The sequence below is a fragment of the Gymnogyps californianus genome, chromosome 3 (genome assembly GCF_018139145.2).
Source record: "Gymnogyps californianus isolate 813 chromosome 3, ASM1813914v2, whole genome shotgun sequence".
NCBI lineage: Eukaryota > Metazoa > Chordata > Aves > Accipitriformes > Cathartidae > Gymnogyps > Gymnogyps californianus.
In genome coordinates this window covers 19828253-19854142 of record NC_059473.1, presented here as the reverse complement: position 1 = coordinate 19854142, position 25890 = coordinate 19828253, and the positions used below count along the sequence as shown (strand labels likewise).

General features: G+C 44.3%; 2 protein-coding genes across 2 annotated transcripts in view; one reads left to right on the top strand and one right to left on the bottom strand.

The window, feature by feature from the left end:
* EPHX1 (epoxide hydrolase 1) overlaps window positions 1–25890 on the top strand; it is a 330376-nt gene that overhangs the window by 157919 nt on the left and 146567 nt on the right. The gene's annotated exons all lie outside the window — the stretch shown is intronic.
* On the bottom strand, window positions 2953–24001 carry ACBD3 (acyl-CoA binding domain containing 3). Its single transcript, XM_050895059.1, has 8 exons — window positions 23743–24001; window positions 15216–15357; window positions 14037–14177; window positions 13117–13275; window positions 10923–11097; window positions 7295–7487; window positions 5944–6228; window positions 2953–5046 (listed from the first exon to the last, which is right to left on the bottom strand). The coding sequence occupies exons 1-8, from the start codon at window positions 23999–24001 to the stop codon at window positions 4835–4837; spliced, it is 1566 nt and encodes a 521-aa protein (XP_050751016.1). The 3' UTR covers window positions 2953–4834.

Below are 25890 nucleotides of genomic sequence, written 5' to 3'. Positions count from 1 at the left end.
TGAAGTCCAACACCAAGGAAAGCTCTAAACTCAAGAGGAGAAGTGTAGGCTGAAATAAGGGATTACTTCCCCAAATCTGACCACCAGTTAGGTGTGCCAGTGTTGAGCCCCCTAATTAAAAGGTGCAGGTTTCTCACCAGCTTCGTGATAGAGATGGTACCAGATGAAAATAGTAGAGGCCAGGAGGAGAACTTGTTATAGAGAACAAGTGTCACCTTGTTTTTCCTCGTTCCTTGCAAGTTTCTTATTTTAGGATACCAAATGATAACTTTGCATATGCAATATCTATATTGCACTGCAATACCTATATCAATATCAATACTAATCCAAATGGTTTAATATACTTCTCTAAGCCAATCTGACATTGTTTCAATGAAACACCTTTGAAAAGCCTTTGATGTGCAACTGACAGGTCTCAGATGAGCAGTATTTGGGGAAAGATTTGGGATACTGTTTCATGCTTTGCTTAATCTTCCAGTACGTGGTGCTGGATGTAGCTGCGGTGTGAGGTTAGAAGTTTTATTTTTTAAGCAACGGACCCAAAAGCACGTAGCTCACTTTTGTAACCTGCCCTGTCAAACTGGCTGTCCGTGCAAACACTGCTGGCACACCTGAGCCCAATGCAAGCAAGCTGCTGTCGCAGAGCATGGGACCAACGTTACCGCAGGGACTTGCACATCTCTACGACAAATCTCTTTCCACCGGCACACAGCAAAGCAGAGACTCAGCCTCAGAAGTTTTCCCTTTTGTACGCTGCCTTCCCATACAGCAAGCAGGAGTGAAAGCACAGATAGGCTGGCAGTGGAAGCTGAAAGCTCCTGCCACTGAGCTTGGTCTGCAAATGAACTAACAACAGGAGCTGGGCTTATTAATTTGAACTGTGTTTTGGAGGGGGGGAGGTGGAATGGGGGAGATCAGAGCAGAAATAGCTAGGAAGTAGCAGCTTGCAAGAGAGAAGCTGTAATTTCCACCAATCCTGGAGATACATGCATGTTAGCTGGGCTCTTGCTCTAGCTGGCACCTTTGAGCAGCACCACGTGTATGGAATGTGCGGGCCCAGTCCCCATAGTGTGTAGATGAGGCAGCCAAACGTGGCAGAGGAGCTCACGGAAGGGCAGGAGCTACAGGACCTGAACCCAGAGGCCAGGAATGTGAGTTAAACAGGCTGTGAGGGATCAGAGGTCTTGAGCGGGCTTTTTCCAGCTTCCCCTCGTGGTCTTTTCACTGCAAATGTAGCAGGGGGTGGAAAGAAGAGGATGGGGATCGCAGGATCTGGTGCTAGAAAGAAGAGAGCACCAAGCTGTCAGAAAGCAGCCTTCACATTGCTCTTTCAGATTAATAAGGCTAACAACCGCCCTGAGCTGTTACTCTGCCTGGAGAAGTGGCTAGCACTTGGGTGAAGGACGGCTACTTTGCTTCTTTGTACTTCAACAGGTCTACGCAGCCTACTCTTACAATTTCTAAAGCAACTGCATAAATTGGAGGAGGTTAAATGGCTAAACTATTCCTTAGACTTCCTTTGACAGCAGACGACTGATTTTTATGACCCTGCCCATTACAGTTACCTCAAAGGTTGCATCCAGCCGCCCTAAATCACAGTGTTTAATTTGCGACTTACAAAGCAAAGTACAAGGCCAAAAGTGCTAAAAGCCAAGGGGTGGGGAAGGACAGCAAAGAGGATAGGCAAGGGTAATTTCCTAGAGCCGCCAAGTGGCTTAATTAGCAAGTTGTTTCAATTGCACTGCTTATCCTTCTGGGACAGCAGAGCCAAGGAAGACCTTGCCTTGGTATCTCCCACACAACTGCCTCGAAGAAGCAGCTGCACAAGCAACACCCATGTTGACAGTGCTTCTGAAAACAACGTCATTTCTAACAACGGTTTGTCCCTCGGCTTATTTAGCTTTTCTCAAAGGACCAGTATATTTGGAACCAAGCTTTGTCAACCTGTTTACATTGCATCACCTAGATTTATTGCCAGTGACTCAGTTCATTTCAGAAAGTGTTTACGGTAACGCTCTTGTGGAAGAGAGCTGCCTTAGGTGAGCTGTGAGGAATAGTGCTTCACTTTTAATTGGAGAAAGGGGAATTCATACATGCATGAGACAGGTAAAATAGGTCCAGCTGGGGTAGGCTTGGTACTGGAATTTGGTTTTCAATGCACTTGCACATTTCACTTGAAACTAGTTTGTAGCATACCCAGACTATATGGTACATTGAACTTCTCACCATCTTGCTTCTAAGGGCGCAGCACTTGTTTTGTTCTCACCGACGAGACTTCTGCTCCCCCGATGAGATCTGGAAGCACCAGCTTGAGAGGCCACTGTCTATGGGGGCAGATGGGGCCAACGAGACCTGGACCACAGATCAAAAACTAGTGCAAAACCCGCTTCTGGCCTCAGCTCCAGGATAAGCTACTTACTAGTAGCAGGTAAGCAGCAAAGGGTGATTTTGGCCAACAGAAACCTTAGCATAACTTGCCTTTTTGCCTCTACGTTCTTGCTTTTCTTCTTGTTCAGTCTAAACCATGCATGGTCCTGCTGTCTCTTGCCCTTTGGGCCAAGGGCTTTTCAGGACAACGCAGCTAGCCCCTACTGCCCCTTGGGGCTGGGTTCATTAAGCCTCAGGGGGAAAAGGTAGGCACTTTTCTCCTACGCAGAAAATAGCTTACAGGTTTTAGCTGCCCACATCCAACCCTTTCTGCTACCCTTTCAAAAACCAAAGCGCTTATGCTGTTCAAGCTGGGCTCTTCTAATATTGACAGATGGCCTCATCCAGCAAGCTAGCGACACTTCTCATGCAGAGCCTTTGGCCCAAGTGATTTGGCTGCTAGGACCACAGTGTTAGCATGGTACTGAATTTTTAAAAATGAGAGGGAAGATGACAAGCTTATCTTAGCTGAATAGCCATACACAGCAATGCCAAGGTCTCCAAATTAATAAAAAGCCAACAGCATTACAGATAAATGTATTTTAATCAGGATTAAATACTATCTCAAGATATCTTGAAATCGCACTTGTACTGTACTAATCAACAGCCAGAGGCAATTAAAAAAGTCTGAAAACGTAAAAGTTCTAACATCCAACACATGACAGTAAGTGCTGCCATTTAAAGCGACAAACACCGCTCCCAAGAACAGATATTCTTAGAGGAAAAAGTCGTAACATTTTTGTATGGACAAAAAAATTTAAATTGAAGACCGGAATATATTAGTGCCTGCCTTTTTAAAAGTTTTTTTACATTAAATACAGTTTTCTTTAAAAGCAAGGTATTTTCTAAATTCATGGTTTATATACTGTATGTACACAAGAGCAGAACATCGTACAGTGTTTTTGGATAAAGCAGCACTAACTAGCTATAAGCTGGTACGGTGTTGCTGAACCAAATGCAAGATGACAAGTTAAGCACTCTAGGAGAAGTATCTCCATGGTTGGTATGAGAAAAGTAAAGTATAATGTATGTACAAACTGATTATTCAAACAAATCCCGCAAACTCAACATCATTTGCCGTGGAACTGTACATGCTGCAGCTAATCAATGGAAGTCTTACTGCAGGAACTGATCTGAGACCCAAAGTAACCGTTTTCTTTCAGTAACAAAGTGCATTACCCATGCAGAGAGCACCTACGCAAGTCATCGCAACACATCGCCCCTGGGGCGCAGGGCTCCAGGGAGAGCGGATTCTTACTGCAGCCTCAAGTCAAGTAGCCACCTGCATTTTTTCCATTATACAAAATATGAAATGCCCCAACCAAACCATATGAAATTGAGATTAAAGCTACATTATTAAGTATCTGTATGTGCACTCTGGCTTTCTGCGGACAGTTACAGATTAAAGCAGAAAGTTTGCACCCAAGTATCACCAGTTCAGACTAAAATGGACTGGCAGTGATCTCCATAATTAGTGCAACATTAACTCCTATACTTTATCAAAGTGACTTACTGTTCTTCAGATGCACAACGTGCTTATTCAGGTTTTACAAAAACAGACAAACCAGAACGTTGTGCAGAAAACTGGTTTCAGGTTGGTAGATATATATTTTTTTTAAAGTCTACCCCATTAAAAACCCACCAAACTTAGAAATAGTTTGTGCCCTCGTTCAAAGTCAATTGCCTCAAAAATGACTTTTTTTATTCTAGGGTTAGCAGCAGGGTAGCGAGATTAAGGTTCTTCTTGTTACGTATACTTTTAATTGTCATTCAGTTTACATCTTCAGAAGAGGTTATTTGCTGTACTTTCAGGATGCCGTTCATCCTTGTCTTAGCCACTACACTGGTTTAAGGAACTGAATGTTTCTTCTTTGATGAGGACAGAAGCGAGACAACTTGTTTCTAAACTGCATCAACTTAAAGTTTCAAGTTTTAATGGTGTAAAAATCTGACATTCAATTACAGTTAAGAGAAACTTGCTACACAGCAAACTGCATCCAAATCTACCAGTTATTGATGGGACCTTTAAATTAACTGTTGACAAGTTATTCAAAGCATCCAGACCTGGAAACATCAGATCACCCAGCCAGTGAGCAAGCAACTCCCTCCCTCTTTTTCATGAGGCTTTAACAAATGCAACTGATGTGACCTTAGCACTGGAGCCAATGACTTCCATTGGTTAACTCCAATACCCCAAAGGGCTAGGGAGATCCTGTGTTAAGCCCAATGCAATATGCATTAGTGTCATGGAGCAGGAAGATCCCAGTGTCTACTTGTTAAAGTTCACACAAACCATACAGATACAGACAGGATAAAACACAGACTCAAAAGGATCCATTATGCTTGAAGAAAATTCCAAATAAAATGACATCTTCTGCACAGCCCAGCCTCAGACACAGCCACACCTTTATCTAGTATAATAAACTCTGTAGTAAACTGTTTTTGACCTCCATAGAGAGTAGGAGTTGTCAAATTTAAGAAGATAAACTCCTCTCCCTGGGTACTGGTGGCTGCCAGCATACACTTCTTCGTGACAGTCTCGTCTGTACACAGGCACTATTTCATCTAGCTGAGGCTTGTTGGCGTTCTTTTTGGCTTTTTCTTCACTGCTAGTATTTTCTGCAAGGAAAAAAAAAAAGGTGTCAGTTAACATGGGTGGATGCTTTACAAGAGAAAGTCAGACTGATCTGTAGTGGACAAGGCACTCTTTGTTAGTTTAGAAATCAGGTGAGTCGAAGGGGTTCATACCAAGGCTGCGGCTAAAGCATTCAAAAGCAGGAAGAACAGTAAGCGTGCTCACTTTATCATGAATTTTACAGTTTGATATTAAAACTCACCACACCCATCTCCCCAGCACAGCTGGCTCAGTTTGTAGAGATGCCAAGCTCTAGTTTTCATTAAGACATTACCCCACATTGACTGCTACTGATCTGACATACTATACTGATTACTTAGTAGTAATAACCAGAAGGCCACTGCTTCCTACGTCAGAGCAGTTCCTTCTAAGCAAATCACATGCTCATTTCAAAACATTTTTTTCTGATGGTATGCTAGACTCCCCCATAGGTAAAGGCTGTGACCTGTGTCCTGTCCACTATCAGGAATTGCTCTTTTCAGTTGTTTTGCTGAAGCCTCAAGGAAACTTCCTCCCTAGAAAAAAATTCATGAACATCAGGGCAGGATTTTTCTTAAGGTTTTCAGTGTGCAGATTCACTATGCTCTATTGTGGCATGGGTTTCAATCTAGCTTACTGAATAGCTGAATTGGACAAGAGGGCACACTAAAGAGTAAGACTTAGGAAAAGGACTTCCCCACCCTCAACTGCTTTAACCTATCTGTGACCAAATGAAGTGACTGAAGTTACTTTCAGATTTGCACTTCCTATTCAAAATTGAAGACAAGATTCCAGCTAGATGGAAGTTGGGGGAACTAGCTGATGACACAAGGCAATCAGTTGGGTTTTCCCGCACGGCAAGCCCTGCAGGACTGGCAGTCTATATAAATAAGCACGCTTACCTTCTTCTTCATCCTCATCATCACTGGATTCGCTGACATGCACACTGACTGCAGTATTAGGGGAGTCTGTCCATTCAAAATACACCCCAAAACCAATGTCATAATTGTCTGTAGCAAACTCCCAAAAGAGGTAAGACCCCTCTTCATGAGTTGGTACTCTAACTGTAACCACTTCTCCGCGGCCCACTGTGATCACAGAGTCTGCATCCTGCCGGATTTTTTCCTTGAAGTCTTTTATCTGGGGTCGTGTCCACATCGATGGGGCAGCTATCACTGGAACAGAATCTGGAGAGAGGGGAGGAAATTCTCCAGTTAAGCTTCGTTTCAGTTATTTATGCTGCATACTTAAGTGTGCCTTAGGGGCATCTGAAGACCACAAGCATCAGAGTTGCTTCCAAGTAATTTTATTATTTATTTTACAGTGAAGAAACATCTTTTGACAATTGAAACTTGCATGAAATGCAGTGCAAGTTTAGATACAACACTGCACACTTAAATCCTACCAGTTCACCCATCCGCCATATTTAAACCAACAACGCTTACGCAGAGAAGACTCAGAAGGCAGATGTACTGCTACAGGTGATGGGGTTACATTGCACAGAACCCTTCACCGAAAGGATCTTTAATGTGACAGAACCAGAGGTTGTGGATTTGCCTAGAAATTGTCAAATATTAGCTAAAATAACTGAACACCTCAGTATGCAGACAGGGACCATGCTAGTGTTGGTTCCATACTGGGATCCAAGCAAGTCTTTTGAGGACTACTAATTGTGGATGAAACTATAGAGGTAACACCCAGAAATACCAGCGATGAGAGCGCCACTGGGAGGCTACTCTTACTGCTCCACTTCCACAGCTTCCTAGAAGCTGTCTGAAGAAGGTGGGAAATGTGAGGGGACAGCAGTCCAGACTGCACATAGGACAGGGCTAAGCCACAGGTAGCGCAGCATTTGGAGAGAGTAAGAAGGATTAGGCTTTATTTTAATCTGCAAGGCTAAATCACTCAGTTTTGACCTCAGTTCAAATAAGATTGAACATATTTCTGCACAGAACAGCTTTCTGCTAGAACTTTTATGCTCCCTTCCTTCAAGTCAAGAGTGAAAGGAGGTTCTGGATCTCATCCACCTTGCTGAAATGCTTTTGCTGCTTCCTCTTTCCCTCCCCCGAATGATGAGTTTTGCCTGTGCAATATTGTTCTCCCTTAAGATAAAGCGGACCCAGGAATCAAACCTAGCTCTTGCATAGCCCAATGAAGCCAAGCAAAGAGCCATAGTAACCATAGTTAAGACATCTGAATCCTAAGAAAGGCTTCCGCTATTTATTTTTAATTAAAGAATCTAGCTAGTCCTACCTTTTGGTCCATTCTCCAGTGCTTCATCCAAAGCCTCTGGATCCAGCTCTTTTTCAGGGCTGTCTGCATGTGCACTGGCCTGCCCATTAACAGATGGGGTGTCCCCTGGGGCAGGTGCATTCACCTTCGATGCGGTAGTCAGAGGTGTCCCTGTCGCTGCCACAACTGCCTCCTGCTGTTTTTGTAAGGCTGCCTAAAATGACAGAAATTAAGTCAAGTAAAACCAAAACCTCCCAAGATGTCTCCATCTTCCAGCAGAAGGTATAAAGACACTTTAAAGAAAAAAATCTCCCCCTGCACCCCACGAGGAGGCCTGACACAAAAGACCAGAAGCAGCACACATTAACTAGTGAGAAGTACAGGTACTTAGTATCAGGGGAAGCAAAGTCACTTTGTTCTAAGCTGGTGGATACAACCTGAACAAAAAGATTCAACTATCAAGTTAATTAGGGGACACACAATAAACTCTTGCACTTAACTATGGAAGTTCTGCACTTCAGTAATTCCTATAACATTTCTTTCAAAATTGAAAGCAATGACTTGTTTGCTGGTTTTTACCAGTGGGCTGAAAGGGTTCTAGCCTGAGCTCATCCAGGTCTAAGAAGAGCTGGAAGTACTTAAGGTCTACTAAGTACTTGCCAATTTGTCGGTTAACTTGCTCAACAGGGTTCTCTATTAAATCCAGGACACCCAAAGGCAGTTATTTAATATGAAAGCAGGAAGCGTAAGAGCCACACGGACTGCGAGTGGTCTGGGAGAGGAGTTATTAAAGCTCAGAGGTGCTGCTTTTAGAACATGACTTATGTACACTGAAACTCTTTAGACAGAATTTATCATGCTGTCCCTGTGCAAAGGATTAAATACACCTAAAACAAGATTATACAAGCTAACAACCATCCTTTTGGATTTAAGCAGGACGCATTACCCCTTTAGCTTCAAGGCTTATTCCCTCTCCCTAGCTATCAGTACGGAGAGATTACATAAGCTTTTTTTGTTGGGACAGGGAAAAGGTATAATGGACAGTACTGTTCTTTAAAGAATAACCTAATAAGCACGTGATTTTGATGAATGAATGGAATATAGGTATCCTGAAGGAGTATGAAGACAATACAGTCAAACATTAGTTAGATTTCAAATTTGAGCAATTGTACAGATGCTGCCCAGACCCACTTTGTACTACAGCAGTTCTATGCACTGAGACAACGTAAAGTGGTGAGAACTTTTCTAGAAAACTATTGCATACAGCCCTTCCAAAATTAATTGTATCATAAGCTGATCTGTAAGCAACCATGACAGAACAGCACTTTTTAACTGCACTAATAGATCCCAAAGCAGCTGAGTTGCAGGCATCTGAAAGGAAAGTATTCCTCAGAAGTGCTACAGAGGCTACCTGAGTCTTCAGGAAAGTCCGAAGTAGAATTACATAGTTTTAGCTCTGTTACATCCTTCTTTTTCATCCTTTCCTCTACAAGAGTTGTCCCAGTAGAGATTTGAAAGATAAGCTTCACTGCCTGGCAGACTTACTATTTTGTAAGCCACTATAAAGGAAAGGCTGTTTTGCCCGGGTCTTGGAGGGCATTAGTCTTCTGTATGTAGGAAGCAGACAGCCATGATTGAAAGGAGCGGTGCTGATAGCATTGAAGAAAATTGGCAGCAGCGTCTCTGACGCCTCAGTCTCAAGGGAGTAGTATCAATTACAGAAGGCATCGAGGACAAGACTGATGAGACTATAGCTTTTGCTTACCACTATGACACCAAAGCGTTAGTACCAAGGTGTCATTAAGCTTCCAGAGTAATTACAACAGGGCAGGAAGCCTCTGACTTTCCTATACCACTTCAACTCCATTGAATCATGGTTTGGTTTGGAAGGGGCCTTTAAAGATCATCTAGTCCAACCCACCTGCCATGGGCAGGGACATCTTTCACTAGATCAGGCTGCTCAAAGCTCCATCCAACATGACCTTGAACTCTTCCAATGATGGGGCATCCACAACTTCTCTGGGCAACCTGATCCAGTGTCTGACCATCCTCATTGTAAAAAAATTTCTTCCTTATGTCCAATCTAAACCCACACTCTCAGATTAAAACCATTGCCCCTTGTCCTGTCACTACAGGCCCTGGTAAAAAGGGCCTTTCTCCATCTTTCTTATAAACCCCCTTTAAGTATTGAAAGGCTGCAATAAGGCCTCCCCAGAGCCTTCTCTTCTCTGGGCTGAACAACCCCAACTCTCTCAGCCTTTCTTCATAGGAGAGGTGTTCCAGCCCTCTGACCATTTTTGTGGCCCTCCTCTGGACCCGCTCTAACAGGTCCATGTCTTTCTTGTACTGGGGATCCCAGAGCTGGATACAGGACTCCAGGTGGGGTCTCACGAGAGCCAAGTAGAGAGGGAGAATCACCTCCCTCCCTCAACCTTCTGGCCACACTTCTTTTTATGCAGCCCAGGATATGGCTGGCTTTCTGGGCTGCAAGAGCCCATTGCCAGCTTGTACCCAGTTTTTCATCTACCAGCATCCCCAAGTCCATCTCTGCAGAGCTGCTCTCAATCCATTCATCCCCCAGTCTGTACTGATACTGGGGACCACCCCAACCCAGGTGCAGGACCTTGCACTTGGCCTTGTTGAACATCATGAGGTTCACATGGGCCACATGTGTTCACATGGCTTCCTTCCTTGGACAGTTCTTTGCTGAGGGCATCAGCCTCATCAAAATACAAATGACTTAACAGGACATTAGTTACTGAATTTTAAGTCTTTAGCACAAGAACAATAGACCTCAGGCTGGCAGTTATAGGCCATTTAAGATTCAGGTCCTGCCCAGATTGGTCAGACAGAGTCTGAAGCCTGGCTTACATTTATTTAAGACAGTTACAGATGGACGTCCTTGAACTTTAAAATAGCTTGAGATGTGAATACAGCACATTTGCCAGAGATGCAAGATTCCCCTAAACAGAGGGGTAGCCTTTCAAGCCCAGGCGCAAAACCCTTGCAAAGAAGTAACGTACAACTGCCACCCATTGCTACCAGAAATATGAAAGTCTGTCCGCCCACCCAAATCACGACCAGTCTATTGCAGGCAAGCAACTTAATTAGATACTGATGTCAGACAATGGATGCAAAAGGAGAGAGAAGTCAGTAGTGCTCAAGTTGACAGGGAGGAGCAATCTCAAACCCAGTAGTGATGTGACAGTGCTGCATGCATGTTCAGCTGGAAACACATGGCTGACCAAAGCCTGCTGCTCTGCACAGATCTGCAGGTGTGATACCTACATGGAGACTCACTTGAATAGGCTTGTTCATGCTCAGATGCACTGGTGTGTACCCCCATTAAACTACACACACAATAGATGCTGCAGCAGAGTGCTTTACATTCGGTCTCCAAGAATAATATGGAACCAAGTAATTAGTAAAGGCTGCTTAGAATTTTCTTAACTAACAGCTGCTTCAGAAAGCTACTCAAAAAGATTAAATAAAGGGGCTTTGGTGTTTGAATCTGAAGCAGCATTAGTCACTAGGACACGATCTCTCCTTGTAGCAATCATCTTTTCAAGGAGATAATGGCAGACAAGTTAACATCTCCCAGAGACAGCCTGGGACATAAAATCTAAGTTTCTCAGCTGGTCGGCCATACCTGTTGCTGTGCAAGCTGGACTTGATACAACTGCTGCATGTATTGTTGATAATGCTGTTCCTGGAGCTGTCGAATTAGGATCTGCTGCTGTTCATAGTTGCCCGGATACTGCTGGGCTGCATACTGCTGGAACTGAATGGCAGTCTGGGAGTTCAGTGCTGCCATTATCTGTTGCCTAGATTGGTGGGAGGAGAGTATGAACATTACAAGCAGCTGAGGGTATTGGGGAAATCCCTGTACTTAACTGATTTAAGTGGCCTCAAAGACAGTTAATTCAATTCCTGCAAAAACCAATTAAAACAAATCTACATAATAGAGCAGAGCCCAGAGGTAATGCAAATGTGAATTTTGCCTAAAAAATATTCTCAGCATATAAAGAAGGGAGCAACAATTTCTACCCAATGTTTGAAAACATCAAATGTTAAAAAAACAAGAGCTCTTGCATAATTCTCAATCTGTAGTCTGATAAAGAGGTAGTGCTAGAAAAATGCATGACTAAATTTCTCAAACAAGCAAGGGAAAAAACCCACATTTGGTTCCTCCGGAAAACATGCAAAACCATCCTTCTAGTAGCCCTACTACAAATACTGATAAGAACAAATCTGCTGTGGTTCAGCACACCAGTGCTTTTTGGTAAATCTAAGAAGAACACACCACATTACTATCTTAATTTCCCAGGACAGTATGCAAACAAATATGAAAAGTACGACTGACTGTGGTCTAATTCAGGAATGAAAAAAATGCTGCCAAATAGGGCATCTGCACCTCCAATAAACTCAACTGCTGAAACTTCATGAGGAACACATCGGTTACTTATGCACAGGCTCATTTTTTCTCCTCTCTCCAAAAGGCTGACAGAAACTATATAGTAAAATTACTAGCTGGATCCAGGGTTTGTCTCACATGTTATGTCCATCAGTGACCAGCTATCGATGCTTCAGAGGAAGAAAGAAGTATCTCACAAATGCAGGAGTAATTCTTTCCTTCCCCAAAAATCATCCTCTAAAAGCTCCAGTATTAGACTGGTTTAGTATCCTAAAGGGCAAGATTTACTACTCTTCAGCAAACTATGACCAGTTTCAATACACTCGGCCTGTATATACATATCCATGTTCCTTTTGTCTGAACTCTTTATCTCTGTAACCTGCTACAACCACTTAATACACAACTGCTATTCATGTAAAAAACCCCACTCAACTTCAAGACATACCACACTTCTTGTTACCTAGCACTGTGCAACATTTTTTATTGTATTCTTTGTTCATTTATGTCTGTATTTTACACTCCTCTGGCTCTCACCATGTTAAACAAACAGTAAAACTTGTGGATTAATTATTTGCTCCCTTCTCAAAACCACTACATAGCAAGTGCAGGATCTACTTCAGAAACACCCCCTGCGAAGACATTTTTATTATGGAAAATGGTTGCTGACTAACGTGGAACAGCTTTGATGATTTACTATTCTCTTAAATATTATGTGTGCAAAGCTAGATCCATGTTTTCAGCATCTGGATATGATGGGAACAATGAAACATAACCAGAGCTGTATATTCTAAGTAAACAATTTAATTCAGGCTACAAACAGGTTAAGCGCATTTGAACGTAAATTCTGTATTCCTTTAGAAAGGTGGTAAGATCCAGTGATTGCCAGTGTACAAATGAGATCTGCACACACTTCACACTTCCTAGAAAGGGAGCACCTTTAAGGAGGTAGTGTTAAGACTACCAAGTTAGAAAATTTCAGCCATGCATTCATAACACCCCACTGAACTGCAGTTATCCTTTTTTCAAGGCTCCGCCTTCTGTGAAAGGCCAGAAACTTCTAAGTCACAGTTCAAACAACACTTTCAGCTGGACACTTAACTCTGCTCAGTTGAGTGCAGTATTAATCATTTAAGAAGCAGAGCCACAAGTTTTCATGAGGTGCAGCCCTTGAACCCAAAAACCTCCAGAGCTTCTCTTTAAACAAAGCTTCTCTGGTACTTTCATCTGAGAAGACTGCATACAATAACACGTTAGGATAATCATTCTCTGCAAACTGTGTCCCTCTTAACTAAGCATGCAAATGTCACTGCCAGACTCAAGTGCTCTGAACTTCAGAGCATATTCAATTCTAGCATAACTATTTAGATACAATTGTCTCAATTGCAAGGCAGTTATTTTCTCTGAAGTGTTGTTTGTTTCAGCTACGCACTTCTGTTGCTCCATCCGAAGTCGTTCCTCCTCTATTCTCCTCCTCTCTTCTTCTTCCCTTCTCAGTCTTTCCTCTTCTTCTCGCCTACGTTTTTCTTCTTCTTTTTGTAAACGCTCACGCTCCTCCTCTTCACGCCGCCTTCGTTCTTCCTCTTCTCTTCTGCAACATCCAGTCAATAAGCTATTTCAGCATTCCTACAATCCTAGGATGAGTTATTTTCAACATGCTGCAACCTGCCTTTTGCCTGCCTAATAAGGCTTTTTGTTTGGTATCATCTCCTCCCACTTAAATTGGCCTGGAGAAGTGTCTTACTGGACACAAGAAAAAAAACGTATTACTGTTTAGTTTTACTGCATTCTGCAGTATGACAAGTGTAAATTCTGTATTATAATTTGATATTAATTCTAACCTGTTACTATACTACCTGTAGCAGAGAGCAGTAGAAAAAATTGCCTGGGAACCTTAAACACATCTTCTAAGCTTTAACATATGTTCAATAATTACATGGATACTATAGTTTAATAATCACATGATATGTAAACAATAGTAGAAAATAGCCTTTGTCAAGTTGCTAACCCATACTAGAAGAGGAGTTTAAAACACCTGACATTTTCATGTTCTGTATACGTTTAGTCCACAGACATATCGGGGCAGACATTCTGTGAAGCAGGTATTTCTTAAGCAGATAATGTCAGCAATATTTTAAAAACTCCTTATATTCTAGGTGTCTTCACCTCAGAAACAATCATTCATTACTGGCAAAGTAAAAAGGCTTAAAGAGCTCAAATGGTACCACAGCCACCTAAACTTCAAGCATTTCTCTTCCCAAGACAACTTCAACCTAAGCTAGCTGTGACACTGTCCATAGGTCAAGAGTTATACACTCAATATACTACAACACCAAAGGACTCAAACATTACCTTTTCTTTTCTTGTTCTTCCTTCTCTATCTTGTGGGAAGTGACATATGTTGAAAACAAGTGGCAGCACCTATTCAGGAGCTTAACAAATTCTGTCATAGCTTTTTGCTTTGACATGTTTCCAAGGGCAGCCCATTCCTTCCTGAGAGAGAGAAATCAGCTGAAATAACAGAAGACTCAACTCTGTTCAAGTCAGTAGTGAACTCTGAGAACTCAAAGAAAAAAAAAAAGTTGGGAGACCAGGTACCAAACTTTATCATATGCGGTTTCAGAGAACCAACAACTTCTTCCCAAAGACAGTACAGTGATCTCTTCTGCCTGCACTAGAACTTTTTCAAACAGACATAACTGAGTGCTTATATGAAATCTCATACATACTATTGACCCTACTTAGAATTCTGAACTATGCCCCAAAACTTCCCAGCTACAAATTAACCTGAAATATTTTTTACCCTTCTTCCACTCTAGTTTGTTGAAAAAAATGCATACATTTTCCTGGATGAACAAACATGATAACAGCCATCGATTATAGTGCTTCAGTTAGTTGAATGCAACAGCCTGGTTCTTCCTAAAGGAAAGCTACGTCTGTCTGGGCAAAAGCAGTGCACTGGGTCCAGCTCCGAAAAGCCAGTGCTGTGTTGCATATTGCCTTCACACTAGAAATAGCAACAATGAACATTTGTATTGCTTGCAGTTCAGGCTGCACTTCTAGAGACACGCCTGAGACTGCGCAGATCTCAAAAACGTACTCAGAGTTTGAATGCATCAGGTATCTGATTTCAGAAGTTCTCTCTGGTATTAGCAAAAGCTATGGTGAATGCTGCTACCATTGGCAAAAGGCTTGGCCTGCTGTAACCCAGGTGTGGAGTTCGGATGAAACATGGGCCTGCACACAGATGCACAGCTAACCAAGTCTTAAACTGCCATGAGAAATTGGATGGTCGGCACAGCAGCTTTTCCTAATGTGGTTGAAAAAACCCAGTAATCTTCTGTTAGCTCCTTTACTGAACTGTGACTCAGATTTCTAAGATGTACTTGAAGAGGACACTCTCACTTTCCACTACCATACACGCATATCGAGGTAACCCACATACTTGTCGTCTTACTGCGGAAATTGGATGATGTTATCTTCAGACAGGAAAAGCAGAGTTAAGACCAACAAGAGCACCAGCCCTTTTACCTTCTATCATTCCCCAGCACATCAAAGAATCCAACTTCAGGGCAAGTGTCAGGGTTGTAAGGTCCCAGTAGAACCTGCTTGTGCAGCGCCACAAGTTTGAGTTTTTCTTCATATGTTGGATGAAAGGCTTTGCCATCTTTTTCTGTAGAAAAAAAGAAAATTTCACTGTTGTGATTAATTGATTAAGCACATGACAAAGAGCATTTTGTATAACCACTACCATGATTTCCTCCATAAAAAAGGAATAAGAAAGATAAGTCACAAAAGGTTAGACAAATTAAGTCAGTTCTATTCAAACAAAATATAGATCTGTCCAGAAGAAACACATTTACTTCAGCTGCTGAAACTTGTGTTTTTCATCATACCACCTTGAGTCAATCTTAGTAAGTTATCACATAAATATTTGTTAATTAGTTGAACATCATTGTTGTGGTTTAACCCCAGCCAGCAACTAAGCACCATGCAGCCACTTCCCCCTCCCCCCTCCCAGTGGGGTGAGGAGGAGGAAAGGAAAAAAAAAAAAGTAGAACTTGTGGGTTGAAATAAGAGCAGTTTAATAACTAAAGTAAAATATAATACTAACAATAGTAATAATGAAATATAATAATAATAATTGCAATGAAAAGGAATATAACAAAAAAAGGAAGGGGGGGGAAGAAAAAAAACCAGTGATGCACAATGCAATTGCTCACCACCCGCTGACCGATGCCCAGTTAGTTCCTGAGCCACGATCCGTGCCTCCCGGCCAACTCCCCCCTGTTTATATACTGGGCATGACGTTCCATGGTATGGAATACCCCTTTGGCTAGTTCGGGTCAGCTGCCCTGGCCATGCTCCCTCCCAGCTTCTTGCCCACCTGCTTGCTGGCAGAGCATGGGAAACTGAAAAGTCCTTGGCTTAAGATAAGCACTACTTAGCAACAACTAAAACATCATTCTCACACTAAATCCAAAACACAGCACTGTACCAGCTACTAAAAAGAGAGTTAACTCTGTCCCAGCCGAAACCAGGACAATCATACCATATGGATCTACATCTCTGAAATATTTAAAAGCCTTAACTTGAATCCAAATGTGTCTGCCAAGTCTACTGTAGTGTGGATAGGAAGGATTTTCCACAAAGACAGATGTGATGTTAACTTTATAGATTGCTCTCCTTTCATGCTCTTCACATTGATGAAAGCGGAACAAGCAAGGTTTAAGGCAAGGAAAACTGCAGAGAGGAAAAGTTAGCATTAAGGGAGAGTTTTCCTTGAGGGAATGTGATTGCTGCACTTTGTCAAGGCAGCTGGAATAACTCCTCACAATGAAAAGCCTCTGAGGTGACTCCATCAGCACCAACACGTACAGAGAGTTTTGGCCATGAGACGCAGGCAACATAAGCCTGAACATAATCAGAATTCCAATGGCTCCCCACCAACACCTTCTGGAGCGGCCTCAGTTAGATCCCACCACGCATTTACTGGTAAGAAGAGACTTGCATTGATTTAAAACGATATATGAATTAGTCAGCTAGGACTTACTTCAGCACATTTAAGCTGTCAAAACAGATCAAAGAAACAAGTACCACTATATGTAACTACACTGCTCATTAAGAAAAAGACCTTTTTCTTGAACAGGAAAACAAATAAACAAGCATCATCTTCTTTTGGAAGGGCTGAAATGAGGAAGCTATTACCAGATGTAAACAACAGTCATTTCACATGACTGTACTACTAACTGCTCTCCATGCAGTCAGGAACTGCAGGCAGAGCTGCCACCAGTTTCCAGCTCTCCTTTGGAGCAAGTTGTTTACAGCCCCAAACTGAACAGTCCAATTCACACACAAATTTTAGGGCTGACATTTACAGATTGCAAAATTGCTTGGCTGATGCTTGTGAATAGAGTTATTAACAGGAAAAGAAGCAAATCTCAGAACAAAAGAGGAGGGGAAATACCTCTGCTATGGCTTATTGAGAAACTCAGAGCAAATACTTCTGAAAATTGGAAACAACCCCAGAGGGAAAGTGTGTGCAGGTCACAGCAAGAAGCTATATTTTTGACAGAGTAAGTTCAGTACATTACTGGACCTACTCAGTTAAAACATCACAAGGAACCACTACATGTACACCATTCGTTTTGAAGCCAGAATCAAAGAATTAGGAAGGTAAACATTTAATTACTTATTATCCATTCCTAGAGGTCCACTTCACTCTTCCTGAATCTCAAGTATTTGCTCTTCTCCCCGTGTCACACAACCTTACAGCAAATATAGCTTCCAGCTTCAAAAAACAGAAGCTTTCCTCCACAAAAGTATCTATTTCCAAAAATACCTGGTGGAGTAGAGAAGGGGGGGATGTAAAGACTGAACCAGAGTCTATTCAACGGTATCCAGTGAAAGGAGGAGAGGCAGCAGACAAACAGAAATATAGGAAATTCCACTTAAGCGTAAGAGGCGTCACTTTTTTTAAATTTTGTTTTGTTTTGTTTTTTACACTGTGAGTATGTGTGAGAGCGATCAAGCACTGGAACAGGTTGCCCAGAGAGGTTTTGAAGTCTCCATCCTTGGAGATATTCAAAACCCAAACAGACACAATCCTGAGAAGCCTGCTCTGAACAGGAGGGCTAAACTTGACAATCTCCAGAGGTCCCTTCCCACCCCAAGTCTGTGATCCTTAAGAGATGCAAATCACCATGTCCTGGTAAGCTCTCTCCCTGGGTCTCGGGTCTCCTGCTCTCAGGCCACCCAAAGAGCCCTTTGGCTTTTCCTCAATTCTTCACACTTCACATTTAACTCAGAATTTGCTTATTAGGTAGCAAGCACTTCCATTGGCCTCAACAAACAGCATGCACTTTGAAATCATATTTAATATCCTGGGGCAGCATGCTTAAAAGCAAGTTAATTGATAAGGGTACTACACTGAAATTTTGCCAGGCTTCTGAGTGAAGTACACTTCTCAAGGGGGTCCCTATGGCATAGTTTACCTTGCACAACCTGTATACCTACAGTTGTCTGCCAAAAACCATAGCTATTTGCTGTACTAGACTGCTGCCTAAGCCAGCTAACATCATCAGTATTTGAACTCACTTCTGAAGAGGGTTAAGGGAAAAACACCATCATTTCCCATGCTATACACAGCACATCTGCACTTTCACAGAACAGAGAGGTCAGACCTCAAGCCCCAACTATCAAGAGAAGCCAAAACCTGCATTTATGAAGAATGGTGACCCAAAGGAAGAACAACAAACAAGCTAAATAAGAGAGGAAAACAGACAGATGAGAAAAATATGAGACAGGCATTCAGTGACTTGTAGATAATGCAGATTAGAAGCAAACTCTCAGCAAAATATTTGGAGCCAGTCAAGAGAGCGAAATTGTATACTAGCTATTTTTCAGTTGAATTCTTCAGCATGAACCACACTGTATAATTATCTCAAAGATTTGGAATTGTTGCTGTTAAACTGAACCAGAGGACCTGAAGCCATCTGCAGAGTCAAACATGCCAAAAAAGAGCATTAGTGAGTCCAGACAAGTAGAAGTGCCAAATTTATTCAAGCATCCGTGAACGTACCATTTAAGTAGGTATTACCCACACATCTAATACAGCTGTCAGGAAGCTGAAGAACATCAAAGAGCTCTAGGGAACACACTGAGAAATCCAAGGGATGCGCACAGCAGTAGTACAGCAACTACACAAACCTCCCTATGCCACTGATATGCCTGACCCAACAGGGCCAGAGAAAGGCTCAGCTTTCTTCCAGAAGATTAGGAAACTTCTTTCCTGACAATACTTCAAACCATCATTCACCTGAAATGGCAATTCCTCAAGTCAACTGAACTCCATGCTTAAGCAGTGGCCACTAACAAATCAAACTCAAGTAGTGATTAAGGGTATGGTTGCATGAACAAGGCAGGCTACGGACCTACGATGCTTCAGGCATTCTGCAGTAAGGGCCCATATATACACATACACATATATACACATATGTACTTCACTAGTGACATGAAGTTGTTCACCCAGAACACGGAGAAAGACTGGCTCCCACTTACTGTAAGCTCAGGCCTCACTGATGCGTGCCATGAAACCACAACACACTGTTACTGTGTTGTCACCCCTGAAAAGGAAATCCCTGCACACCTAGTATCAGCTCTTCATACTATTGCTCTCCTTGACAGTGGCTACTTCGTTTAGATGCCTGCAAAATCGAGATCCATTGAGGGCAACTCAGTTGAATACCCCAGAAAACCAGTACTTAAAACACTAATGACCCTCCTTGCGCAACAGGTAATTAACTGTATGCTTGAGGACCACCATTTGTGTTGGCATGCAAACACAACAGAATGATGAAGCTACAACTAGTAATGAAAAGCAGATAACAGGCTTAGGTCACTATGTACCATTGACATGAATTGGTATAAAACCGCAAGCTCAGACTCAAGGGAGTTTAAGAAACATGCTTAAGAGACTGCATCACACAAGGTACTGTTACTCCCATGTAACTTCAGATTTTTTCCCCTGTAAGAAACACGGCACAACATGCTGCAGCTTCCGCTCCAACTTCACCTATTGCACTCACTCTAAATGCCTAACTCCCATGGGATAGCATTCAGTTGAGTCATCTAGAAGAAGCTAGAAAACAGTTTGTGAAGTGCGATTTTTCACTTCATAGCTTTTAAAAGCAGAAGTCACATATGTTAATACTATTCATTTGCAAAGTTTTAATGAGCGAGACCAAAACTGAGAAGCACGAGAACTGAACTGCCGCCTGCCGATCCCACTATGCACTCTTACACTCCTAATTCTCCTCTCCTGAAGATGTTATACATCAGCAGAAGAGTTACCAACCGGCCCTTCCAATTAAACGTGATCAAAGCTCAACTTCACATCAAACGTAGATATGTTACAGGGGTTTTCATATTCTTGAAAACAAGAGCCTACTTAACTTACGAATTACAATCACGCCATCAAATTAGCCCTCAAAAAAAAAAAGATGAGGTCAAACAATTAATTTAGAATGATGTATTGCTGAGGTTGAAGATGCATTCTTGTTCGGATAAGAGGAAATAACTTGGAGCAGTCAAACAAAATTAGAATACTTAACATACCAAGAGAGCTTTTAGATACCAAAATGATATGGTTTGTACACTGTCTACTCAGATGTGCTGCACTGCAAATCACTTTAGACAGTGCATGAACGCTTTAGGGACTGTCATATATTGAAGGTTGGGTACAATGGTATTTCAATGACAGGATGCGGAAAACCATAAAGCCAGGCTGATACTGGAAGAGATTTGCTGGCAGAGCAATACAAGCCACCCCCTCCTACTGCAGGACACAGCTTACACCTTAAACAAGTTAACTTCGCTGGCACAGCTCATACCAGCTCAACAAGCAGAATAAGCCAGTGAGAGACACTTCTACTCTGCCAGCTGCCCCGGGGTACACAATTACAGACAGTCCAAGAGACAAAGAACTGTACCCATTTCAGTAACATGACTGTGTTCTCCACTGTACACTGGATCCAGAACAGCAGAGCAGCTTCTTAATGGCAGCCAAAATACCGGTCGACCTGAACTAGGCTTGATAGAGCAGTAAGGGAAAGAGTGCATATTGTAAAAAAGGCTCTTGTTTCTCACAGAAAAATGGACTGGAACACTATTAACCATCTATTTCCTATGCCTCTGTTATTCTGAAAAGCTTTCTTCACAAGCCATTATGGATGCGAAAAAAAAGCTAGCACACATCCCCTGCACAGCCTAAGGCCTGACAGTCGAAGTGACCCAGGGTCAAGCATTTTAGATCTGCTTCTGTCTTTATCGGAGACAGAATAAAGTAGCTTTTGAGTCTCTTTAATATCCTAGCCTAGTTTCAGTTGTGTTTTTCACATTGTTTATACGCACTCCCACCCTGTCTTGTCTTCAAGCCATTCTGCTATGTGCAATATGCCACCACAGACAAGCGTTAGCAGTCACTGTAACAAGCAATTCCGAAGTATTTTCATCAGATTCAACTTTTCTAGGAAGAAAGTACATCATGAATTACAACTAGACAACTCAGTCTGCACACTGAAGCAGAAAGTAAGCTGCTTAACTAGCGATTGCTTCTTACCCTTTGACCTCGCACAGGGACTCCTCTAGCATCCCGACCCAAGCTCCTTCCATCCCAAACACCGCAGTTAATCCAGATACCATCATTCTCCCAAACAAGTGCTGCCCTGAGTCACTTGTTTGTTCCATGGTAGCTGTATGAGTAGGTAATATCATATACTGAGGCATGGATGTCAGCTAGCTTTAAGAAAGACAAAGTTTTTCAAAGACACCCCCCCATCTCCAAATCAGTAGTTTTCAGAAGAGTGATCAGAAATAAGATCTCAGCATTGACCTATTAACATGGGTCAACCTTCAGATCCCTCATATGTTGCTTCTTGAAGTAAAGGAGGAAACCATATTTGTTCCTTGGCATCTACAAGGCTGCTAAACAAGCATGCCCTCTCCCACAGTTGTTTTGACAGTGGATGCATGAAAATAATTTGGAAATGAGACCAATTATTTTTGGAGCCACACAGATATAGAACAAACTGGCAGAATCAGTAATCCAAGTATTACAAGCTCCTGTAACTCACCATCACATCTATAAATAAAAATCCTCGTGTTTTGTCACTTTCAGCAAAAAACTACAGATGAAAATATGGGCAATGACTTCATGCGACTTAGTCCAGCTGTAAGGCTAGAGGAATGAGGTCTTCATTTGGAAAGTCTGACAACTCCATACAATGTGGAAAATTTTCCTCTTATGAGCAAAAACCATGCATTACAAGAAACTGCAGAAGGTTAAAAAAAGAGCAGCAGTAAGTTAAACGTGTTGAAATTAAGCTTTTAATAAAAGGAAGGCAACAAAAACTCCACTGTTGAGACAACACAACACACGGAACTGGAACCTAGAGACAAGTAACACTCCACTGACTTTTCACCATGCAGGAGGAGATAAAGGTAGAACACAAATTTCATTAAAACATGAGATATAATAGACATAGGTTAGCAATAATGTAGATAAACTCATTCACAGTGTGTAGTTTTTACACTGTAAATACAGGTTCCAGTAGAATATTAAACCCAAGACAAAATAAGACCACAGTTGACTGAGACACTTCTTTCTGCATCATGTTTTAAGAACAAATGCTCATTAAACCAAACCAGAACTCTTTCAAGCAGCTTGTTTTACAGAAAGGAGAAAGAGACAGAAGTTACAATGCTTCCACAACTTGATACCCGGTTGCAGCAGCTTCTGACACAGAAAGAAAAAAAAAAAAAAAGAAAAAAAATCAAGACCCTTATGATCCCTTATGGTTCTTATAGCTTAAAAAAACCACATATCTCTCTGTATTAGCATGCTAACAAAAAAATTGCTTTGTGGAAGGGCATCAGAACAGCGTCAAAGAACCAGGGCTCAAGAAAACTGCTTAGGGCCTTAAATGCTCCTAACAACTATCAGGGTGCATGTCAGCCAAAGTGAAGAAAACAGACAACTTTGTCCTTCTAGCACAGTTTCCACCTGCCAGTATGCTTGCTCTCAGAAGAGGCAGCTTTCCTGGGGGGTCGTCTAACAACTGACCGCCACAAGACCGACCTTTCCAAGTACAAAGTTGTATCTTCCCTAGTGCAGGCATGTTGCTAGACTCCCTGCTCTGTGCCCTGTGTTAAGCAGCGGCCGCCTGAAAGCCAGCAGAGCGACACGTCGCTGCGAGGTGCTCAAATGCTGTAGCACAATGTAACGCTACAGTGAACGCAGCTCTTCTTCCAAAACCACACAGTCGATTTCCTCCTCTTGAGGAAAGCAAGTGTGACAAGGTACCTCCAGCTTCCTGCAGAAGCAAACCTGGCTACAGGGGATCCCAAGACAAACGCTCCAGGTCTACACCCTGGGTATTTCATGGCTCCCTAGCACGGCTGCCAGCTAGAGGCACGACGGCACATGAAGCAGCAAAGCCAGACTTTAAGTTAGCATCCTGCGGAGATAGCACGACATCTCACACCAGTATCCGGGCTGTCAGCAGACCAGACAACACTCAAAGAGAACACTCTTCGCCTACGTTTGCGAGCTTTTTCTTCACATGCCACAAGCAAGGATATTTTTTGCTCTGCTTTCAGGTCGGGTGGCGCAAACCCTCGGAAATGCCTTCGCGGCGCCGCGAAGCGGGCACGCCGTGGCCCGGGGCAACCTTCCGGCTCTTCTCCCGGTCGCCCGCCTCGGCTCACCTCTCGCACCAGAAAAAGCGCACCCCCAGAAGCCACCTCCGACCGCCGTGACGCCATGCTCGCCCCGGCTCGCCGCCGCGCCTGGCACACCGACCCCCGAGGGCCGCGGGCGGGGCCGGCGCCGCCCCCCACGGCTCTCGGGGGATCCGGGGCTCCACCCGCGCCCCGGAGCCCGGCTCGGCGGGGAGGCGGGCGATGCCGCCACCCGGGGGTTCCCGGGACGCGGCGACTCCCGCCTAGCCGTCCCGGTCCCGGCGGGGGGTGTGCGGGCCACGTCGCCGGGCAGCCTCACCTTTGAAGAAGCGCAGCGCCAGGCCGTACAGCTCCTCCAGCGCGAAGCCCCAGCGCCGCTCCGGGCTCAGCACCGCCTCCTCCGCCGCCTCGCCACCGGCCTCCGCCTGGCCCGGGGAGCCGGGGCCCGCTCGGCTCCGCCCCGCCGCGGGCTCCCCCTGCCCCGGCCGCGCTTCACAGTGCGGCACCTCGGCGTTGGGGCTCAGCGTCAGCCCGTCCACCGAGACCTCGAGCCGGTCCGAGCTCAGCACCACCGCCATCCTCCCTCCTCCTCCTCCGCCGCCTCCCGCCCTCCGCCTCCTGCTTCGCTGCGGCGGCCACGTCCCGACTTCCTGTCCCCTCCGACCCGGAACTTCCGGCCCCGCCCGACTGCCCCCGCCCACGGCCCCGCCCACATCCCTCGCCAACGGCCGCCTTGGCGGCCTCGCCCCCTCGCCGACGGCCGTCTGCGGGTGTCGCCGCCACCCGGCGCTCGCCTCAGGCCGGCGGCGGCCCCGAGGGCGGCCCCGTCGTCGGTGGGCAGGAGGACGGGGCGCCCTGACCTAGCCGGGCGGCTGGGACCGGGAGGCTGCGCCCGCCCGGACCCGCTCGCCTCACGGCGGTGGCTGCGGGCGCCCGTGAGGTGCCTCGCAGCCCCCTCTTCCCGCCTAGCCGTCCTCCCGCGGCCTTGAACTCGGCTCCCGGGGCACGGGTTACACCCCCCCTGTGGCGGCCTGCGCCAGCCGCTCGGGGATGGGGCTGATAATAAAGTCGTCCCCTTCCCCCGGACCGGAGGTAGGGCAACCTCGGCTGGGAGGGCGGCCGGGGCAGCGCTGGCACGGCCGGGGGAGCTGCCCCGAGGCAGCAGCGCTGCTTTCATCAGAAACGCTTGGGCTGCCTGCCCCTGATTGCAGGCCCTCCTCTGCCGCAGCCCTCACATCCCAGGGTGCAGGAGGTTACGTGAGTGTTTGGGAGAACTGGCGCTGAACACTCCGTATGCGCTTTTTGGTTGCTTTACAGAAGGGAATAATGATTTTTCAACAGCTTTATGTCACAGATTGAAAGCCTTTTGCTCCAGCTGGCAGGTAGTGTGGGGTCTGCCACCTACCTCTCTTACTCCTCTCTCAGGAAACACGCTTCAGGCCTCACACAGGAAAGGAAAGAAACGAGCCAGAGAAAGAAAAAAAGAGTACAAGGCAATTACTTCTCCAAGAGCTATATGTGCAATTAGCTCACTCCCTTGTGACCATGAAACGCCGTTCACAATACTACTATTATCATGTGCTACGCAAGGGGAGAGAGTTGCTCCCACGCACGGCTAAGGAGGTTTATTCCCAGCGCAAGCGATCCTCCTCACAGGATTTCAGGAAAGAGTGCATTAGCATGAAGTGCTTTTGGTCATGTTTCTCACCCAAATCGAAATGCAGACTGCATGCCTGGGAAGTGGGGCGTCCCTGTCTGGTGGTTCAGGAAGCCGATGCAAAGGAAGAGAACCGCACAGCTCTGCAACCTCCTGAAACTCAGGGATGCGTGTGGGAGTCCCCCCTGTCCTCAGTGCTTCACTGAAGCCTGCCGCCCATTTCTGGGGTTATCCCCTGAAGTCGGTCACACTGCCTAGGAGTTTATCTACTGTTCAAGGTTGTTTTAGATCCATCTGCTGATGTCTCAGGAATGCTGAAGAGATTTTACTGTCACACTTATAAAGTGCTTTGAAGCCTTTGGGTGAAAGGGAGAAGAAATGTAAAGCTTTACATTAAAAAGTACTTCATTTCCAGTTAGTATTTCTTGAGAGAGCGAATGCCACACAGCGCAATGTTTACTACAAATGGGGCAGAATTTGATTCAGATGATGAGTCATCTAAGCTTCAAAAGAAATTTTACAACCATTTGGAAATCCTTTGTAGCTTCTTCACTAGCGTTTTGGGTTTGGTTTTTTTGATTGAGGATCAAACGTAACACCGTATTGTTTGCTTTTTCCTGCCAAAGACTGCAGAACAAGGGTGTACCGTCCTCGACGGTTGGAGCTCTCCAGGGCACACAGTTCTCTGTACTATTTGGTGCTATCTCTTGGACCAGACTAACAGCGGAACAGATGATTTTATCTCCTCATACAAGCCTGCACCCTGCTTTACAAGTGTGTCACTTCAGCATCAGATCCAACTTCACTGTA

What these genes read in the sequence shown, in the direction of transcription:
- ACBD3 (XM_050895059.1), bottom strand. Translation starts at nt 24,001, where the DNA reads ATGGCGGTGGTGCTGAGCTCGGACCGGCTCGAGGTCTCGGTGGACGGG. An exon ending in CTTCGGATGGAGCAACAGAA is followed by an intron (nt 11,098 to 13,116) that starts GTGCGTAGCTGA and finishes CCACCAATCTAG; the next exon opens with GCAACAGATAATGGCAGCAC. An exon ending in TGATGAGGATGAAGAAGAAG is followed by an intron (nt 5,047 to 5,943) that starts GTAAGCGTGCTT and finishes TTTTCCTTGCAG; the next exon opens with AAAATACTAGCAGTGAAGAA.